This window comes from Diadema antillarum, unplaced genomic scaffold, assembly GCF_040938485.1.
Source record: "Diadema antillarum isolate AM-2024a unplaced genomic scaffold, OU_Dant_1.0 seq00000932_RagTag, whole genome shotgun sequence".
Lineage (NCBI taxonomy): Eukaryota > Metazoa > Echinodermata > Echinoidea > Diadematoida > Diadematidae > Diadema > Diadema antillarum.
Genome location: NW_027271783.1, coordinates 1,043,969 through 1,060,484, shown reverse-complemented (window position 1 = coordinate 1,060,484; position 16,516 = coordinate 1,043,969). Strand labels below are relative to the sequence as shown.

At 39.8% G+C, this 16,516-nt stretch overlaps 1 protein-coding gene across 1 annotated transcript in view; it reads left to right on the top strand.

The window, feature by feature from the left end:
* LOC139741521 (uncharacterized) overlaps nucleotides 1–16,516 on the top strand; it is a 38,459-nt gene that overhangs the window by 11,397 nt on the left and 10,546 nt on the right. The window contains exons 6-20 of the mRNA XM_071652103.1: nucleotides 1,202–1,465; nucleotides 2,198–2,302; nucleotides 3,014–3,118; nucleotides 5,433–5,666; nucleotides 6,389–6,545; nucleotides 7,027–7,145; nucleotides 7,866–8,126; nucleotides 8,579–8,731; nucleotides 9,543–9,767; nucleotides 9,955–10,117; nucleotides 11,249–11,376; nucleotides 12,182–12,442; nucleotides 13,094–13,186; nucleotides 15,400–15,624; nucleotides 16,309–16,431. Of these exons, the coding sequence (XP_071508204.1) occupies nucleotides 1,202–1,465; nucleotides 2,198–2,302; nucleotides 3,014–3,118; nucleotides 5,433–5,666; nucleotides 6,389–6,545; nucleotides 7,027–7,145; nucleotides 7,866–8,126; nucleotides 8,579–8,731; nucleotides 9,543–9,767; nucleotides 9,955–10,117; nucleotides 11,249–11,376; nucleotides 12,182–12,442; nucleotides 13,094–13,186; nucleotides 15,400–15,624; nucleotides 16,309–16,431 (2,616 nt within the window). The remainder of the gene's footprint in view (nucleotides 1–1,201; nucleotides 1,466–2,197; nucleotides 2,303–3,013; nucleotides 3,119–5,432; nucleotides 5,667–6,388; nucleotides 6,546–7,026; nucleotides 7,146–7,865; nucleotides 8,127–8,578; nucleotides 8,732–9,542; nucleotides 9,768–9,954; nucleotides 10,118–11,248; nucleotides 11,377–12,181; nucleotides 12,443–13,093; nucleotides 13,187–15,399; nucleotides 15,625–16,308; nucleotides 16,432–16,516) is intronic.

Genomic DNA, 16,516 nt, shown 5'->3' with positions numbered 1-16,516 from the left:
ACTAATAAGTAAGAGATATTTCGTAAAATGCTGTTCGGAGAAGAAAATATCGGGACTAGCGATAACTTACACCAAATAGAAAGGAATCGTCTTTTTTGAAACTTTACACTAAGACAGAATTTTCACTACCAGCTTCTTTCCAAATCTTTAGAGTGCCTAGACAAGAACACTGTGAAGATTGTGCCAATCAGAAATGAATACTAGTATACTATTGTAAAGTTGAGTAAACTAGTAAATTTTGTCCCGATTATGTATCATACAACTATAGTAAATTTCATGTTTTTATTTGTTTTGCAATACGACAGAAAAATGTAAGTTATTTAGTCCTTAAAGCCGGTCTGCACTAGCCATTATTTTGATGCCAGAACTTTTTTGCAAAGAGCGCCATCTATCAAAACTTCCGGTGGCCGGGTTACATCCACAGAACTCTAGTTCTGTGGTTACATCGTTATTTTATACTGTGGCTGATCGCCGCCTGCCGGTCAGCGCACGATCTCACAGCAGCTGTGCGCAGAGCCGAGAGAACAGACACAAGCAGTGCATAATGGTGGGGTACCGAGAGCCCAGCCCGGCCCGCCCGGCGCGGCCTCGATCTTTCGGCCGGATCGCGAGGGAACGGGTTACTTGTCGCGAGAGAGATCCACGACAATCCACTCACTCAGCCCAATGACCTACTCGCTATACACCAGCGCAGCTCGCATCTCCTCCCACTGGATCCAGCATTTACCAAGTTGTATCCGCGACATAATCGCAGATTGAAGTTCGACACAACGATCAGAATAAACGATCTGAGTGTTGAAGACAGTGTTTGAAAGCACTGAACAGATCGCGAAGTGATAAGTGACAACGTATAATGGTACGTACCATGGTATATACTATGGTACGTGGTATACATATACGTATACACTGGACTGCGCAAGATAGTGCGGGATCGAAGCGAGCCGCTGCGCTGCTAGGCCATCCCCTACGTTTACGGGAACCTGGTGATCTGTGTGTTAAGTCTATGGGGATATCAGAATTCAATATGGAACGGGTTAATTGCTGCACGCCGCTTGGCATTATGGGAGAAATGCTGGGCACCACAGAGAAAAAATGAGCCTTATGATGGCGCTAGACATATTTCTTTCCAGTGCAGACCCACTTTAAAGTAAGAAAATATTACATGTTAATTATGCAGATACCGTTTCATCTGTCATGCTAGAATATCGACTGTATTGGACGGACACTTCTCGTGACGTCATCGAATCCATGACGCCCGATAATCCAAGCCTACGTTCCGTCATCTTTTGGCTTGAGGCCACCTCCACACTGGACATCTACTCTCTGGGAATTGACATCTTTTATTCTGATATCTACTTCTCCGACAACACCACAAATAGAGTGTACAGGATAGACAGCGCCACAAAGTCTGTTGACGCCCTTCAAATAAATTTCCCGTCGCCGGCCATGCTACACGTATATACGGGTTAGTGTGTCAGATCACTGTAGTGAAAACAACAAACAGATAAACAAACAGAACAAAACAGAACAGAACATATCAACCGATCGTTGAAGGCTTAGTTTGAAGATGAAAAAAGAAAGAAAGCAAAGGTCTTAACCCTTCAGTTCGTGTAACGTCCTCTTTAAACGTTTCAGAATTAATTCATAAAATAATACGTCTTACTTTGCTGATGTTAGCAGGAGAACTCATATTTCACGTATTTCATCTTTTTATATCTTACTGTAGCGATGAATTTTGCTGCACATAAGTGATTTTTCTTTAGAAAATTTTGGATCTTATCATTTTCACTACAGATTGAGTAAAGACTTATGTTGCTGTCAAGGGACGAAAGTGTTCAGTTCCAAAAAGTATTTGTTTAATAATAAGAAAGTACACAAATAAACATCCAATCACACCCTAACATGCAAAATAGAAAGTAACAACATCAAGAGAAGGAATATGACACAAAAACATACTCTTTAGATTCACTTTATAAAGAAATAAAAAGATGCACAACATTCTTATTTTCTTACCAGTCTTTCCCCATCTGTGAGTTTTTGTTTTCCTATTTTTCACATAGGAACCAAAGAAATGCATGTAAAATGCTGTGAAATAGAAAGCTTGTTAGTAAAATGCACTGGGAAGTTGTTACACTGACAATCATGATAATGATCTCTATCGAACACTTCATTGACGGTTGGGGGTTTCCCTTTTCAGATGTGTGCTTGCAACGATGTCAAAATGGTGGTGTCTGCACGAGATCGTTCGCATCTGTGACCTGTACGTGTCCACTGGGATATGATGGCGAATTCTGTGAGACAGGTAGGAGATTTGTAGCAAGCAAAATGATCAACGAAAACAAACAAACAAACAAACAAACAAACAAACAAACAAGCGAACAAACAGAAAAGAAACAAAACTTCCGTAATGAATCAATTTGCTCTATGTCTTAAGAGAAGTATAATTTAGGGAGAAGAATTTACTCTTTTAATGGGCTTCTGTATAGGTTGATAAGAAAAAAGATTCCAAAACAACCCATCAAACTTACAACGCAATGTCACGAACGGCATGCAGATTAGTGATCCATTAGATTTTGGGTTCGGCAGTGTCGTAACAAAATATTCATTGTCACGTAGACTTTGGTAGAGGAAGAATTAACTTCTGGTATACATCGTTTGAATGGTGTGTGTGTTTTATTTGTCTCCAACAAAATTGCCGGACCCGAATAAACTAAATTTTCTGTTTCCTATAACATGTTGCCAAAATCGCACTTCGCTATGTTAATTTGTTGACATCTCGGCTTTGCTAAATTACAATAGGGTTTTACATGTCATGCATAACTAGACAACCACACGTATTTTATACGTATGACAAAAAATATTTCTTGCCTTCAATTCAACTTTACGTGCTGCTTACCACCGTAACTACGATATCTGCTTCAGGAGCCTTTGACATGACGATTTCTTTTTTCTTTTAAACACACGCAAAGACGCAAAGTGATGACTGAGTCCTATTTCATTTGTTTTATGACAGATGTATGTGCTGACAGGTGTGTGAATGGCGGGACGTGTTTTCGTATTTCTCAAGGAGCGACGTGTCTCTGTCCCGATGACTACGAGGGAGCAACTTGCGAAATTCGTAAGAATACAGCAGTTTTTGTTTTGAATGATTTTGATGTCAATTCATTTTCATATTTGTCAGGAGAATGTCCTTCATCTGAATGTACAATGTATTGTGTCAATATGAAAATTAACATGATGTTCTGTTCACATTAGACTAAAATCTTGAAACTCAAAGTAGGAGGAATATGATGGGGCCTATGATAAAAGCATGCTCCTCAGTCGTTGGTTCAAGAATAAAATCACGTATAGATTCAAAAACTATAGACAAGGCATATAACTTTTTGAATCGGCACGTGTGACTTTTCATGAATTTACGTAATCCCATTCCTTTCTGCTTCACGCCTTTCCGATTGGGCATTTTGGATGAGGTAGCGATGTCATGAATACGAACGTCCTCGTATTTCGTCCACAACGTCTTCCCTCGGACCCCCTTTCTCTCTTGTTTGTTTGTTTGTTCATTTCCATCATTTTCAGCTACGCTAAGCTGGTCTTCAATGGGGTCTAGTTGGATGTGAGGTGGGACCACTTCACCTTTTTACACACCCTGCTCTTTGCGATGAATAATTGAACAAATGAAGCGGGATCTTTTACTTGCATGAGTTGTGACTCCCTCACACACGGGACCTCCATGTTATGTCCTATCCGAGGGACAGCGTGTTTTGCCTCTTGCTAGAGGGGACAGCGTTGCCAGGTCCCAACAGAGCAAAATCACCAAAAGGCTTGTAAAAAATCACCAAAAGCCATCAAAAATCACCAAATTTGGAAAAAGCGTAGGTAAGGCTTCAATTTCAAGACAAGATTATGTCAATAAACCTTTATCAAACACTCTGAGCGAGTCTCGGTGCAATTTTCGGCGCGCCGTAGTCACACATACTAAATGCAAAATGTGTACGATGTGTATGGATATGTGAATGTTTGTGTGTGTCGAGTGACAAAAAAGGGGCACATCGTATGTTTCTAAAGGAAATAAGGGGAAAACTTTGGGCGAAATGCATTTTCGTTTTCAATTCGTGTGATTATTTTTCATTGGTCTAAAAATCACCAAAAAGTTACCAAAAATCACCAAATTTTGATTTGGTTTTTTACATTCGCGGACTAACGAGCGTAAGGAAGGATGAACCATCGGAATAGCGAACTACAAATGCGTACATCCTCTTCATGTCTTCTTTCTACATGTCCAGCACTCGCAACCGTGCCTGCTTTAGCTTTTATATTTCCAAGTCAACACTCTCAGTAATGCAACCACATAAATTAGTGTCGTGTGGCACCTTAAAATATAACGTTTCAAAGATCTGCAAAAGCATGTGCGCAATGGGGTTTTTTTCTCAATCAGTCACGATTGTTTTCTCTTAGTAATTCGGCCGACTTCGTGAATACATCTGGTGATTTCAAGTTTGGTGCTAGTGCAATGCTGGTGTTAACCCTCAAATAACAGCCTTAAATCGAGCTCCAACACCGACGGTCAGATTACCGAGGCGATACAGATCAAAATTATCGTTCACCAGCAATTGGTGTTGGAATCGTATCAACGTGTAGTCCCCGGCGTGTTTTTTTTAGACGGCACAGATTGGGGACCCTAACCCTAACCCTAGCTCTAACCCTAACCATCAAACCCTAACCCTAACCCTAACCCTAACCCTAACCCTAACCCCAACCCTAACCCTAAACCTAAACCCTAACCCTAACCCAACGTGTTTCCCATAGGTTTAATACGTGCCATGCCCCAATCTGTGCCGTCTATAAAAAAAAAAAAAAAAACCGCCCCCGGGAATAGGGCGTATATAATTAAAGTCAAATATAAAAAGATGTAGCGGTGGCTGCTTAGTTTTAGACATGTAACGAGGAAGACTGATTAAAATGGCACAAATTTCACCCCTTCTACAAAGCACAATTATCCTAATTTTGCTTTTAGGCTCAGATTTATAAAACCATGTCGAGAGTGTTCGTGTACGTTACGTGGGATACCACTGCATTTGCATAGACTTTGCACGTAACGTGCATCTATTATGGACGTGAATATGAGTCTCGCACGGCAATACCAGCACCGAACTTGAAATGACGAAAATGATAATCCCTAGGGGCTAGTGTTAGTCAATGGGGAAAAAGCACGTAAATCGCTTACACAAACGGCGGAGTTCGGTTCAGCAGACAACATTCAACACCGAGCCCAGCACCAGCAACCGAAAATACGTCATAATTTTGAGGTCAACTCCCAACACCGACGTGATTTCAAGTTCGGTTTTATCGCCGGTGATGGTGCTGAGATAGCACTAGCACTAGCACTAGCACTAGCACCGAACTTGAAATCACCAATTTACATTCAACTACAGACGCACGCCACCCACCAAGGATCTTTGTTTGTGACGAGGACAGGGGACTGATATACGAAGGTAGTCTCGATTCGCTCCAGTTCAATCCGATACCTCTTTCAAATGTCAGTCGCCCTATTGATGTCGGGTACAGTGCGGACACAGACGTCATTTTCTGGATCGACGCTACCTTCCAGACCGTAAACCGAGCGTTCAAAAATGGCTCCGATACAACCGTTCTTCTAACGGGACGAGGTAAGTTTAAACATGTAGTACACACTTTTTTGTTGTTGCTGATGAATGGAAATTTGCTCCTTAAGCTGTCTACATGAGACATGCACCATGGCAAGGTGGATAAGACTCCTTACTTTCACTCGGAGTACGAATCCACCCAACTGCCAAAATCCTTAGGCGAGATGTTTTAAAACGCTATGCATATATGTCCATTTCAAACCAGTTGAATAAACGGGCCGGCAGCTGCACGGCAACGTTAGGGTAATAAGAACAGGGCCCTGCGATAGAGCAGTTGCAACACTGGAGAGGCTACCCTGGATAAAGAAGACCTATAATCATTGTTATCATCATTATAACTTAGTGACTGAATGCTCATTGTGCTCTTAATAGTGAGAATACTCATTCAGCTTCACGTATAAATCTTTCTTTTTGTCCTCTGCCACCTCTCTTCCTTTTATCTTAATACCGTCGTCTACCGTAGTCCTTGCAATAATCATTTTTCATCTTCGAATATAAATACACTACAGAGAATGAAGTTGACAATTTAGAAAATTGCTTTTCGATGGTAATGGGGCAGTATTAGATGAATTAATTGAAAACAATGATCTCTAATCGATCTCATTTTTAGGCCTTTCCTGCATTAATACTTCAATTCTTTTATCATTGAGTGAGTTACGGTAATTTTGATCTTAGATAAACCTAGGAATATACACGAGCTTCTGTTCTTTTGATATTTGAACCAGACTACAGGGGATTAATCGTGACTGCTACGCCTCCATTTATAGTGGTAATAGCCTCGGATGGATTTGTTGGACGGCTTGACTCCTCATCTGGCGCACTATCACAATTTGTCTACCAGACTAGCAACCTGCAAGACATCATAGAATACCAATATTTCGGGTAGGTACGCTCCCTATGACAACGATGAGTATGAGCAGGTACTATAATCGATGAAAGTTCATACTGTGTGATTGTCGGTAACAGGATCATAACGTCAACATATTTTCCAAGAGTATCAAACATAGCACCAAGACAGTTATGGATCAATACTGTACTCTTTATGTTCTCCTTAAGCATTTGAGTATTCAATGTAATTCGTTCCGATACTTGTTTTTCTATCTTTATGCATTTATCTCAATTGAGCAAGAAAGAATGAAAGACTGAATAAACAGCTATCCATGTCGAAGTCGATTGCAAGGACGATGTGGCATTACAAGGATAATGAAAATGAGATCGTGAAGATTTTTTTTTTTTTTGCTGTTCGGCAGTTCGGTGTTTGCAGTATTAGGTAATGTATTCGCGCTAACATCACGCCAGACCTACCTTCGAATATGAAAGTAAAGACCTACTTGTCAAAGCTGTGTGTTAATCTGATCCTCAGGCAGTTCTACTACGCTTTAAAATCTCCGGACGAGATGATAGTTTTGGATGGAAATCTGAATCGAGTGCTGGGATCAAGTTTGTCTTCTTCGATGGCCACCATGTCATTGAATCGACAAGGTTTGTAATCATTTACCCTCGTATAATAAAAACAGGTAAAGGATCATTGAGATTCGGCCACTCATACACATACAACCATCATGACCATCGACAATTAACGGGCCACCAAACCACGAAATTTGCCAAAAAATCGGGGACTTTAGTCAACAGATAAGTTACAGACACGTTCCTGACTTGCTGACGAAGCGCATTGCAACCGTTTTTTTTTAGCTCATTAAAACCTTGTCTATTGTCTATAGACATACGACCACTCGCACAAGGATTGGCATATAAAGTCGACAACTGTTTGACAACTTTCTATAAATGAAGACCACTATGGCAAAGATGCTGAGTGTCACAGGTTGTAAAAAAAATTGTTTGTTTGCTTGTTTTTAAATCGGCAAATGGTTGTCACCGGTCCGCGACCAATTGTCAACCGGTTTTGGTCGGCTAGAGGTTTTGATGCTGCATCGAAAACCTTTTGCCGAACAAGCTGGTAGGTGACAGTTTTTATCTAATTTGACATGAAAAGGCGGGGAACTTGTCCGTCAGGGAGGTCTAGCCCTTTCCTAATAGCATGACGATTTTTGGACAGCAACTGCAATGACTAGTCACGACAAGTAACCGACCGAGTTAAGACTGATCGTTGGTTATTTGATCTGATTTGATTTGATATGATTTCTTGGTTACTGATTTATTGCTGCTCACAAAGCGTACTCACGTTTTTGTTTTTTTTTCTAGGAGATGAACTTCTCATCGCCGATCGCACCACCAACGTTCTCAGATCCTGTATTCTTTTTGGCTTTAGTTTCTCATGCGACGAGATCTTAGCCTCGAACAACACTCACCAACTGCAGACTGTCTCCTGGTACAGGGGACTACCTGTGTGGACAGACACAGTATGGGATGGTTTCGGATATCTGGACGAACGTAGAGGACTTTCACCAGCAATCACAGGAAGAAATGTGTTCAGCAATCCAACGGGTTTACACATATACCCTGGTAAAAAGTAGCAAATTCCGAGACTTGAGCATATATATCTTATACTGCAGTATACTTTAGAGTATAATTATATAATCTATCCTGGCGTTTGTATTTTAAATGTGTTTTTGCTTGCGTGTGTGTAAATGCTTTTATTTGCAAGACTTTATCCATTTTGTCGTAAGTTTCATCCTTTTTGTACAATTATGAAATGTGCATGATGAATGTTGAATGTGAGTTATCAAAACTATCACTACCAGTATATTGTTGTAAGGGCTGCAAGCACCTTCAAGCCCTGTTTAGGTTGTATCACCTTAGTGATAAACGTACAGAAATTATCAATTGATTATCAATTGAAATTATTGTCATATGCTCAGGGAATTTTTATTGCAATTCCTCACACAAAAACAAGAAGTGAATGAGTCTGTATTGATGGCGTAACAATGTTCACTTGTTTTTTTATTTGCGCACAGGTAAAGCGTACAGCTGTTCCCCAGGACAGGCATGTTTAGGGGACGAGTTTCAGTGTCATGGCCAAATCTGTCTCCCGTTGTCATGGAAATGTGATGGTGTTCAAGACTGTCCCTCAGGGGAAGACGAGAATGACTGTGACCCTGAGATTCCAGGTTTCTAGAATGACCATAGCAGTAACAGCAATTAATCTGCCGTATATCCCATCATTGCCGCACGTATTGCATCAAAGATGCATTGGATATATCTTATTACATACATTGTACGCATGACTAGTTCTTGAATGAAAGATATTGACACATATAGGCCCTACATAACTTGACTATACATCTGTAGGTGTATTCCAGGGATGCCAAGTTCAAAAAATTTCTATGAGTGAGATTTTCATAACTCGGCATCTAAGCGCACGAATGTGCGCGCGACCGAGGGTAGGAGGGGTTTTTTACCCCTTCCAAGGTATTGAGCTTTTTCAATTTTTAGCTCTTATGGTGCGATCAGGTGCATATATACTTAAGTGACTTTTTTTACTTGTTTTGAAAGACAAAAGGGAAATATACCTTCAATTGCAATTATCACTTTAATCCTTTGGGCTATATAGGTCCAAGTTGCAGACTTTGCCCAATACGTGAGAAAAATGGATGCCATGCGTGAGATCGTGAGATGCCCCCTAAATGCTTGAGTCTCACTCAGAATGCGTGAGACTTGGTAGCTCTGTGTATTCATATGTGTACATTTGCATAATCATATTCATATTGTACATAGGCCTATCCTACAGCTATAATGACAAGTATGCGCATATGAATTGCAATTGACTTACATTTGTCTTTGGTTAACACCATAAGCTACTGCTTTTGATAATTTTGTCTGTTTTTACTGTCACCAGTTCTTTCTTTTTTTATACACTGCATGATCAAAAATTAATCTTGAAAAGAGAGTGTCGTTTCAATGCATATCAATGTGATGTAGATTCGTTGCTGCTCATTGCGGACATTGGTGCCGGTGCCTTATACATGGCGAACTTTGCCAACTTGACGTTTACCGAGCTACCCTTCAATGGCCTGCAAAGGCCAGTAGCCGTTGGTTTCGATCCGGTGGAAGGTTTGGTCTACTGGTCCGACATTCGTGGAGGTACTATCAGCGCAGCGTCAATAAACGGGACCAATCAACGCATTATTGTGGATAATTTGGGAAGTAAGCTTAATTTCACAAACTTATCATTGTTTTTCAATAGAACACTCCTACCAAATATAATGATAACCGTGACTACGAATATGAAAACATTCATGGAAATATACAGGATATATATGCTGCTCAACAATCAAAGTTGTGTGAACATCAGCGTCGACACATCAACATTTCCATTCAATTCATTCTATAGCTCCAGATGGCTTGTTTGTGGACAGCGAATCTTACACATTGTTCTGGACGGATACAGCTACTGATGAGATTGGGGCTGTACACCTCAATGGTAGCGACCGAAGGATCATTGTGAACGCGACCTTGGACGAACCACGGGACATCATAGTCCTACCGCGGAGAAGGTAACAATGCAATTAATAGCAAGTCATTATGATAAAAACAGAATAGAGACCCCAAGCAGCTTATATGTTCCCATTTATCCTCTGTTGCTTCGTCAGTATAAGCACTGGTTCCATGATATAACTACTCCATCACAAGCCGAATTCCCATATTTACATCCTGGTCCAGAAGGACCAAGTAGATAAGACTGTTGTAACAGGATATTTGCTGCTTGAAGGATCCGCATTCGGGACGTCATGTACTCACGTCCACATCCTTGACCCCTTTGCCACTGTGCTCCGAACATGTAAAAGTCACAAATACGAAAGCAAGCATTTTAATACTGTGCCAGAGTCGACAGAGGGTATTATCCTTTCGGGTTGTCCATTCGTCCGTCCGTAATGTTGCGGATGACGTACATAACTTAAGAACCATTAAAGGTGCTGAAATGAAACTTGGCACATGGGTATAATATTGTAAGGTAGTCACAGCTGCGCCCGTCATCTTGTTGGTAAACGAGCTCGAGGTAAAGGTCATGGATGATGATCAAATTCTAAAGTTTCAATATTTCCTCCGCAGTGCCTGAAGGCATTTTCTAGAAATTTTATTGGGAAAGCTTTTGCCGGTCTATTTGATCCAGCTATTTAAATGACGGGTTCAGGGAGAAAGGTGACATACTTTCCCAAACCCTTCACGCTCGGAAACCTATAGAGATGTCGTACGGGTTTTTTTTTAGGTTGACAATTTCAAAATATTTTTAGATAATCATCTACGAGTGTGCTCCACGTGGATCGATGAATTGAACTTCTAACATTGCACAAGACCCCTTGTGCAAGAGGGGGATGTTTCCTCCTACACCATAGCTCGGTCTCCCTCCATGGATTTGGTATACGCTAGCGATTTGCAAATTTTCCAAGTACACCAAATTTCACCAAATAGTTGAATTTCTGTTCTAAAAATGCAAATGCTCCCTCATACGACATGTCGTACTCTCTCCCATACCCTCTCCTTCGGGGGGGGGGGGGGGGGGACCCTTCCAACAGTATACAAGACGTAGTAGAAAATCGAAATACGATGATGCGAGCATTTTATTCTAACCTACTGTAAACTAGAAAAAGTAACTACAATATAAAAATATGGAATTTCCCCCTTAGATGGTTGTATTGGACGGATTGGGGTGCGACGGCCAAAATCGAAATGTCAGATCTCTCAGGTAATGGTCAACAGACGATTGTAGAAACGGACCTCGTTTGGCCCAACGGACTAACCAGCGACACAGAAGGTAACTATTGTCGGACTCGCATATCGGACTGCTTTTGCCTTGTCTTGAAGTATCAAGAAAATAGATAAAAGTCTTAATGACATGATCCACCTGGTAGACATTTCGGAGAAGGTTTACTATTGAGAATGATTATTGCTGTATGAAGTCTGTTATTGCACTATTATTTGCATTTGAGTTGGTGACAATCACCAATCAACAAAGAATTCACCGCACTTCCGATATGGAAAATGAATTTCTGTTTCAGTTTGCAAAACGGAATCAAGTTCTGATGAAACTTGAACATAACTGTCTACTTTTCTTTTCAAACCATTGTAACCACATGCATGGCACATGACGGTTTACATTGGCATCTTCGTCAAGATGAAAAGTCGGTTTTAGGACGACTACCCCCTGGTAAATGATCCAAGACCCTTCCTCTGAACCTTTGAATCTTACTCTTATCCTGATCCTGAACCTAGTCCTGACCCCAACTCCAATTCAAGCCCAACCCTCACCCTTACTCTAATCTTTACTCTAATCCTATTATTAACCGGCGTTTAACAGGATCGAGGTGATTCCCCCCCCCCCCCCCCGATTTTTCCTGATACGTTCGGGCAGGTCGTGTCTCCTTGCATTGAATCCGAAAGAGAAGTTTGTTTCCTATTAAAGAAATATCCTAGAATTTCTTAGATTTACACGGCACCAGCGAGATCTTTATGTCACCTTCTCGAGAAGACTTTTCTAATTTTCCAAATTTCTCAATTTAAAGCTGGGTTATATGAGTCTTGATTTTAGTATTTTGCGTCTCTTCCTTGTTGACGCATAGGAAACCGGTTATACTGGTGCGACGCCAATCTCGACAAAATCGAAAGCTGTGATCCATTCGGACTCGATCGCAGAACCCTTTTGGATAGCAGCCATATCAGCATACACCCGTACGGACTCATATGGCATAGAGGCACTCTCATGTGGACCGACTGGGAGCTGGATGGTTTTGTGTCTATGCAACTAGACGGGCAAGACTGGCCAAACGAATTCGCCGTGATAAGGAGGTTTACAAGACCTACTGGTTTCCATGTATTTGACGGTAAATGGGCACTTTAACTGACGTCCCCATCTCTTTAATCTCTCTTTTAAATGGAATTATGGATCTATTTAATTTTACCTTTGCGTGGAATAGACTTATTCGTATGAACAGGTATGGCACCTAGCTGTTTTCATTTTACAATTTAAACTATCTAATACAAAGTCTCTCCACAATCATGACGATAAGGTACTTTCGAAGTTTTACGATCAAATTTGAAAAAAAAGACCCTAATCAGACTTGGACCCAGACTATCATACGATCAATGCCGAATTTGAAATTGTACGTTTTGCTGGAAATTACACTTGAATTCCAAATTTACGTATAGCTACTGTTTTTCAACACTTACGATTTATTGTTTTAATTGGTTTATCGTCTTACCACTTAATTTGTAATTCATTACACTGATTAGTTTTCGAATCAAAACGCATGTAAGATAATCATCCATGTCAAATTATTCTGTGTTTGTCCACATGATCTTTGACGAAAGACTCTTTTTTACCATAAAGCAATCCACATACATTTCCTTGTTGTTTGGTTGACGAAAGTAAGAAGATTACGTTATGATTGAGTCCTAGCTGTTAATTTCACAAAATAAAAGTGAAACATCTAAAAGCAGCAATACATTACAAATCTTAGTTTTGTATTTCACAGCGCAGTCACACCTTTGTAACAACAGCGGGATACGAGTGGGAGAACGATGTCTGTGTAACGCAGGATTCTTTGGCGACACATCTTGTGAAATAGGTAAGCCCTTTACGTCAACCGCACCGTCAACATCATGATTTCACTGGTTTGCTATTGGCTAATGGTTGATAGCCAGAACTGATAATGAATAAAGTGTGTAAGATTAGCATAAGTCTCATGGTCCAGTCACCTGACTGTTGTTATTGAATGTCGAATGCTTTAATAACAAAACAGTTCTTAGATATAAGATAAACAGGAACAGTCGTGGTCGCCATTCGAAGGAGAATAGTCATTAGAGGGCAAATAATGAGCCGGTCAGATGCGCGCTTCGTAATTACATAAACTATTTTTTTTTTTTCCATCGGCAAAGTTCAGGGGTACATTACGGTCAAGGAGACTGCAGTAATATCTCTATGATTTTCCAAGTGAAACATGCCATCCTTAATAAGACCAAATCTTGCCTAACCCCATAATGCATGAGTTGCCTAACGCTAATACAGTGAAAGGTATAGAGCTGGAAGTTACGTGGCTATCATAGGCATTGATGGAATTAAGAATGAAATAGGGCTTTCGACAGGAATTGCCCCAACAACATCCACCTAGCTCACGCGTTAGACCTACAAACGAATATATTGTGAACATAGGCGTTTATCTGTGAAAGCATTGCACTATACAAAGAAGAGCACAATTTCTCCCTGTCGTGGTCATAATGTTTCGACCTACGACACAGCCTTTGAAAGAAAATGCAGCGTCTACAGTTAGCGCAAGGACTACCATTGTCATGATTGTTGTATTGTATTGTACTGAATTTCATTTTCCGTCAAAAAAGGTAATCAAACAAAGATATGTTAAATTAAAAAAATCAACAGAATAAACAGAAAAACAAAATAATGACGGATCTCACCTTACTGTACGATGAAAACTTGAACCTAACTCAGAAAGAAGTCATTCAACAGCAAATTTAAGTAACAATATTACTTGACATTGTCTTCTGTAGCGTTGCTTTTTATATCCTCATTGTGTGTGTGTCCTCAATCCTTCTGCACAGATTATTGTCAGCAGAATCACTGTCAAAATAACGAAAATTGCGTCGTAGGCAACGATTAGTGAAATCGCCTTCAGTCTTTTATTAGGTTGTACAAGCTTTATTGTAACTAGATGCAAGGGAATTCTAAAACTAATATGTAGGAATTTACACAAAAAAATGCCTGCCGAGAAAGTAACGTCAGATAACTGAGTACCAATAGCACAACAATTTTTACCGTATGGTGTGTATATTATTATGCTTGCTCACATTGTTGACATCTTTCCGATTAACACATTAAAGAACAACTTCACCTTCGTTAACATGTAAATTGAGAGAATGCAGCAATATCAATAGAACACATTCGTGAAAGTTTGAGGAAATCGGACACTCCGTTCAAACGTTGTGAATTTTTGTGAAGTTTCTGCGCAGGCACTACTGGATGAGAAGACTACTACAGCTTGTGATGTCACATGTGCAGAACGATATAAAGAAAATAAAAATAAAATTCAACATCTTTTCACTTTTCTTTCATAATAAAAGAGCACTTGACTTGCCTCTTTCAAAAGGCAGGGGAAATATCATTACGCTTGAACATACGTCAGTGACAATTTGAGGGAAAGTGTACATTCTTCAAAAAAATGAAATTTTATGAAATTCTCATTATATTTTCCTTATATCGTTCTACGCATGTGACATCGAAAACTGTAGTAGTCTTCTCATCCAGCAATGACTGCCTAGAAACTTTTAAAAAAATCATAGCTTTTGAACGGATTGTCTTATTTTCCTCAAACTTTCATTGTTGTGTTCTACTAATATTGCTGCATTCACTCAATCCACATGTATATGAAGGTGAACTTGTCCGTTAAGACGTCATTTGAGTGTAGATGTTATAAAGTTTGAATAAAGTTTGAATAAAGTTTGAATTGAATTGAATTAAATTATGATTGCTGTGTGATTACTGTGATAGAGGCCTAATTGGTAGCGCTATAGATTGTATCACTGAACTTTGCATATTATTTAGGCTTTGATTTACAGCTGTTGTGTTAGTATTTTGGCTCTATTAAAGCATCTCATGTTATTTTGTCTGGTATCTCATCCCTATTTTAAATCTTTACCTCATGTTGCAAAGTTGCAATTCCTTCTGAAGAATGACAATCCAACGCTTTGATGAAATTTAAAAATCTATTGTAGCTTTATATTGATTTTCATATATTTTGAAACAATTTTTTTTTTTTGCTTTCTGTAGATATTACGATACCAGTGATTGAGGGTTGTCTGCTGTCTAGAGTGATAAGCACTTCTTCAACGGCCACTTGGACAGAACCAACCGCCTCGGATAACTTCGGACATGTTACCCTGACATCAACCCACCAGCCAGGTGATACGTTCCCGATCGGACGGACCACGGTGACTTACACGGCCGTCGACCCAGCTGGCAACGTAGCCAACTGCCACTTTTCAGTTGTTATCGGTACGAATAACTGGTCTCATCAAATTGTAGACACATTGCAATAAATTACCACCGAAAGTAAGTAGCCAAAATAGCAATGAATAATAATAATAATAATAATAATAATAATAATAATAATAATGATAATGATGGTAGTAATAAAAATAATAATGATAATAATAATCTACTGTCGGCAAGTCGCATCGACAAAACAAGTTGATTCAATGTACATGTATTATATTCGTTACACACGTGGAATGAACAGGTGTGTCTGGAGGATGTTCCAAAGATCGTTGAGAGGTTAAACGCCATAATTGATGCATTTACAATCTTGCACTGTGACCGGGGACGATGGAGTCAGTTTACCTGGGAAGCAGGGTTCTTTGACAAGGTGGACTCAGCATGTGTTATCACATCCGAAGACTTAAACCCATGCTTACTTCATTCTATATTGGATTTTATGAGATTGAAATGAGCTCCTGTCTCCTTGGAATGGTTGAAAGGGTTTCAACCAGGTGTCAACAATCGGATATCCTTTACCCAAAAAGAATAATCGAAGGAAAAAAATCTAAAACGATATGAAAGACATTTGAAAAAAGGTTATTATAACTAAAGCAGTGACGCTCGACCCTATAGAAATTTCAAACATGCTTTCTCAGTAATAACTTCCTCATCATTATTTGTCAATATTGATTATCATCAAAGGATTTTGTGAATTCAACGACAACCTATGTCTGTCGAGAGGAAATTGTTCATCCATATTGTCTGGGAACAGACATTACATCTGCTCGTGTCATCCTGGGTACCAAGGAGATCGCTGTCAAACAGGCAAGCTGTTTTTCGTTTGGTATTTCTAAAAGTTGTTAACCTACCTTGGACCAGGGAGGTCCCACTTTGCTGCTTGTACAAGTAC